This window comes from Musca domestica, unplaced genomic scaffold (genome assembly GCF_030504385.1).
Source record: "Musca domestica strain aabys unplaced genomic scaffold, Musca_domestica.polishedcontigs.V.1.1 24, whole genome shotgun sequence".
In the NCBI taxonomy this organism is placed as follows: domain Eukaryota; kingdom Metazoa; phylum Arthropoda; class Insecta; order Diptera; family Muscidae; genus Musca; species Musca domestica.
Window position 1 is genome coordinate 8,729,714 of NW_026712272.1, and position 4,492 is coordinate 8,734,205.

The 4,492-nt window shown below is 38.6% G+C and overlaps 1 protein-coding gene across 1 annotated transcript; it reads right to left on the reverse strand.

Moving 5' to 3' along the window:
• Positions 1-2,427: 2,427 nt before the first annotated feature.
• Positions 2,428-4,168, reverse strand: LOC101894891 (retinaldehyde-binding protein 1-like). Its single transcript, XM_005191481.4, has 5 exons — positions 3,818-4,168; positions 3,642-3,749; positions 3,434-3,578; positions 2,777-2,990; positions 2,428-2,722 (listed from the first exon to the last, which is right to left on the reverse strand). Exons 1-5 carry the CDS (start codon positions 4,090-4,092, stop codon positions 2,568-2,570), a joined length of 897 nt encoding a protein of 298 aa, XP_005191538.2. The 5' UTR covers positions 4,093-4,168; the 3' UTR covers positions 2,428-2,567.
• Between the last annotated feature and the right edge of the window lie 324 nt (positions 4,169-4,492).

Sequence of the window (4,492 nt, forward strand, 5' to 3'; positions counted from 1 at the left end):
CTTGAAATTAGTCGGAGTTTTTATGAACAAAAAAATATATGTAATTTACTACAATAATTAAATATAAATTGCAAATCAAGTGATAGCGGATATAAAGACAAAAGGGATTAAGTATGTACTGAGGGAAAATTGAGAGTTCAATATTATTTTAAGATTCACAAAGGTGAGGGTACATAAGCAGCTTGGCATCACGGCAAGGCATATTTATGTCAAATTATAAAGGGAAATTACGACAGAATTCTGGCATCCCTTTATGATATGTCACATAATATGCCATGCGGAGACTTCAAGCTGCTTATGTACCCACACCTTAAGCGCCAGTTTTCATACTGTGCCATTTCTATTATGACTCATTTTGGTTGGGCGCCACCTATTGTCCACTAGAGGGGGAAGTGTCAATCTATAGTACATAAATGGGGGTTTTTGTTAAATTAACTATGGCAATTTTCCCCAGAAGGTGGCGTAGTCCGACCGGTCATATGCTGCCCTTCTCTGGGAATTATTTTTAAAGAAAATTTAAAAAAAAAAATGGAAAGAAATTAAGGAAAAAATTTAAAAAAAAAAATGGAAGAAACCTTCCTCTTTTAAATTTATCAAAATTATATCCGACATGGCCAAGTCGGAATGTTTCCAAGGTAGGCAACCAATCCTCCCATAATAAACTATCACAAAAATATTTGACTAAATTTAATTCATTTTCTAAATAATGGACTTAAACAATTTTCATATCGTAACGATAATAACCTGCCACTTTTGTATAACTAAAACAGCGTTGGCAACCGGTTTTTGAGGTAAAAGTTTGTAATCCAATACCCACTTGGCCATTCCGATCGTTGTTTTACGTTAGCAACATTATTTTTAAAGCAAAGATTATAGTTCTGGACATCGCTGCTGTTTAATTGGTTGGGGTAGGTTTGTAATTAGATGGAATGAAATTCCTATAGACGGAAAGGAGGGAGTCTCTGTATATCTAGGGGCCTGGGAGTCTCTATAGACGAGCTGATGGCGCAGGGAGTCTCTATAGACGAGCTGATGGCGCAGGGAGTCTCTATAGACGAGCTGATGGTGCAGGGAGTCTCTATAGACGAGCTGATGGCGCAGGGAGTCTCTATAGACGAGCTGATGGCGCTGGGAGTCTCTATAGACGAGCTGATGGCGCTGGGAGTCTCTATAGACGAGCTGTTGGCGCAGGGAGTCTCTACAGACGAAGGCGAAAGGAAGTCTATCACTCATAGACGAGCTGAAGCTAGACGAAACCAACGGTAACATCCATATGAAATTTCGAGATTCAAGCCAAGATTCATCCTAAACCACATTTGGTACTACTTAGTACTTTTCGCACAATTATAGTAGACATTTCCAAACCCAATTCCATTTCTCAATTCCTAATACCAACAAAGTCCTCAATATCGAATTTCGGGATTCCAGCCCTATTCCTCCAGCCAATAGCAAATTTAGAACTATTTAGTACTTTTCGTAAAATTATAGTAGACATTTCCAAAACCACTTCCATTTCTCAATTCCTGATACCAACAGAAACCTGAATATCGAATTTGAGGATTCCAGCCCTTTCCCTTCACCTAATACCCAATTTAGTACCATTTAGTACTTTTCGTCCAATTGGAACACACATTTCCAAAACCATCTCCATATCTCAATTCCAGATATCAACCGAGACTCAATATCAAATTTGAGGATTCCCGGCCTATTCCTTCATCAATACCAGCTACAGTACCATTTAGTACTTTTCGTACAATTATAGAAGACATTTTCAAAACCACTTCCATTTCTCAATTCCTGTTACCAACAGAGATCTCAATATCGAATTTGAGGATTCCAGCCCTTTCCCTTCACCCAATACCCAATTTAGTACCACTTAGTACTTTTCATACAAATATATAATGTAATGCGCAGAGATGGATAAGCATATTTGAAATTACTTAACCTTCTTAATTTTACTATGCACATCCGTTTGTCCAATACAATGTATTCAATTATTAGTACTTTTCATAACCTTTTAGTACGGATTTCCAATAATCCAGCCGTATCACACGCCTACGCACCAAGCCTGGTGCTGGTGCAAAATTTTAAGATTCTAGCTTCACTCGTTTCGCTTTGGCTTTGATAAATTCACTCACTTATCACTCTACTCTTTTACATGAGTAGAGAAAATTGTGAGCGCCTAAAATTATGCTCTGAAATTTCGTTTTATAACCTTTACAGTTTAAGCATTGAAGCACCAATAAACAATGCCCATAATATTTGATCAGATGATAAAACGAGTGCCTGAAAGTATGCTTTGAATTTGGTTCGGGCATCTCCAAGAGTAAATGGCTGGCATTACCTATTGTGAATCATGTTGTGAACTACTGTGACAAAATGGCAATGTACGGTAGTGAATAAATAAAGCAATTTTGGTAACAAGTATTGAAATATTTAAAATTTTTATTTCTGAATTGAAAACTAACACCAAAAATAGGTTACAGGCAAGATCAAAACAACCCCCAAAAATACTTGAATATTAAATAGAATTCCTTGATTTTGGAATCATTTTCGAAATTTTCCATTTAATCAATATCCAACTTTTTGAAATTTCCCTCTATGCCAAATAGATCCGAGCCGTTTTTGGGTTTCGCAGGGCGTAGCCTTTCATTGATGCGACGACTGCGATCATATTCGATGACATCGAGGCGATTCGTGCGCAGCTTCTCATAATAGACCTCTGAGAAAAATTTATATATTTAAGTCCGATTTTCATGAATTTTGCATAAAATACCTCTCAAATCCTTGGAATGTTGAGCCCTGCCACCATTGTCCTCAGGCATGATTTCTTGCGGTACAAATTTGTGGAAATTCTCAATGTTACTGTGCACGTGGAACATATCGATGAGCTCCTTTTTCATGAAGGGTGTCATAATCGCCAGCAGTTTATCGATAAACGGTACAATGTTGATGAAGTGAAGGCTAATGAGCCGGGCGGGAATTGCTTCCTGGAGGGTAGATAAGAGAAGAAGAGAGTCACATCTCTTTTGACATTTTTCCAAAAAAAAAAAAAAAAAAAAAAAAAAAAACAGGAAAATCCTATTCAGCTGATGCTGAATATTTTCAGCCAGGACTGAATAGACGATTTTCGGATGTTGATGAAATGTAGGCCAATGAGCCGGACGAGAATTACTTCCTGGATGGTAGATAAGAGAAATGTGACTCTTTTGACATTTTCCGATAAAAAAAAACGACGAAAATCCTATTCGGCTGATGTTGAATATTTTCAGCCAGGGCTGAATAGATAATTTTCGAATGGAAAATCCTATCCTGCTAGGTCTAAATAAATAATTTTCTATCGAAAAATCCTATCCTGCCGTGGCTGAATAGTTAATTTTCTAATATAAAATCCTATCCGGTCGGGTCTGAGGTGTAAAATTTCCTCCCTTACCTGCAAATAGAAGAGTAACTTTTTCATCTGCAGTATGCCAATGCGGGCAATGTGGCCCAATGTGCAGCCGGTGAAATCACAGACAAATAGAACTCCGGGCAGAACTCCAACCTCCTGCAGCCAAATGTCTTGGATGAGGCAATATCTGAAAAAAACCGAAAATCTGTTACCACGAAACCCTCCTCTCTTCTTCGAGGAAAATACCCACAACTTCATGGCATCGGCGAAATTGAAATTCGATGAATCCATGTCGATTAGCTTGCCCACAATTATGCCATAGCCTTCGGGGGTCCTTTGGGGCAATGGGAAGCAGGCCCTGAAATAAAATTAAAATTCAATGGAAAAAATTCCAAACTTCTGAAAATTTTCGTTTTTCAAACCCACACAGTCCTCATGGCCCTCTTCAACTCGGGCCGATCCATATCTAAATTCCCAAAAAAATCCTCAACATGGGTGCGACAGGTCAAATAAGTATCAATGACCTGTTTCGTGTACTCGGTACTACATTTACAGGCATAGAAGAATAACATCACCTCCTGGGCCGTCAGCTTTGCCATATGCGGTTGGGCATGGATCCATTGCACTAATTTTTCAATTTCCGCCGGCTGGATTTCAGGATAGCGGGCATATTGCTCTTCCAATTTATATAAGTTCCACATTTTCGAGTTTTTGTACTTTGGCTCCGTTACGTTTTGGCTCCGTTACGATTTAACGTTCTGAAAGTTAAATAGACAATTGAATGTTCGGCGTATGGATGATCTGTATTGAGGCTGGGATTTGATGTGCATTGTTCCGCAAACGAGCTCTCATTGTTTTAATGACACACTTCAATCATAGCTGTCCAATGTTGATGCCTAACTGACTCTAATTGCAGGCTTTGAGGCGGCATTGCGTGTGCGATGTTTTCCTATGACGTGGCAAAATTATAGTGGAAAGAGAGAGGTTAGGGGAAGGGGGAGGTATTTGTGACTTTGATATTTGTAAAAAAAAAACTCGACTTTGATGGAACTCATTGGAGAAAAGGAGGAAATTTTGTGCTGGGGAAGTTTAGGGTATGCT

Excerpts from the sequence above, each read along its gene's own strand:
- LOC101894891 (XM_005191481.4), bottom strand. The coding sequence starts at position 4,092 with ATGTGGAACTTATATAAATTGGAAGAGCAATATGCCCGCTATCCTGAA. Across the intron at positions 3,750-3,817 it reads AAGAGGGCCATGAGGACTGT|GGCCTGCTTCCCATTGCCCC; the intron begins GTGGGTTTGAAA and ends ATTTTATTTCAG. Across the intron at positions 2,991-3,433 it reads AGTTACTCTTCTATTTGCAG|GAAGCAATTCCCGCCCGGCT; the intron begins GTAAGGGAGGAA and ends TCTACCCTCCAG.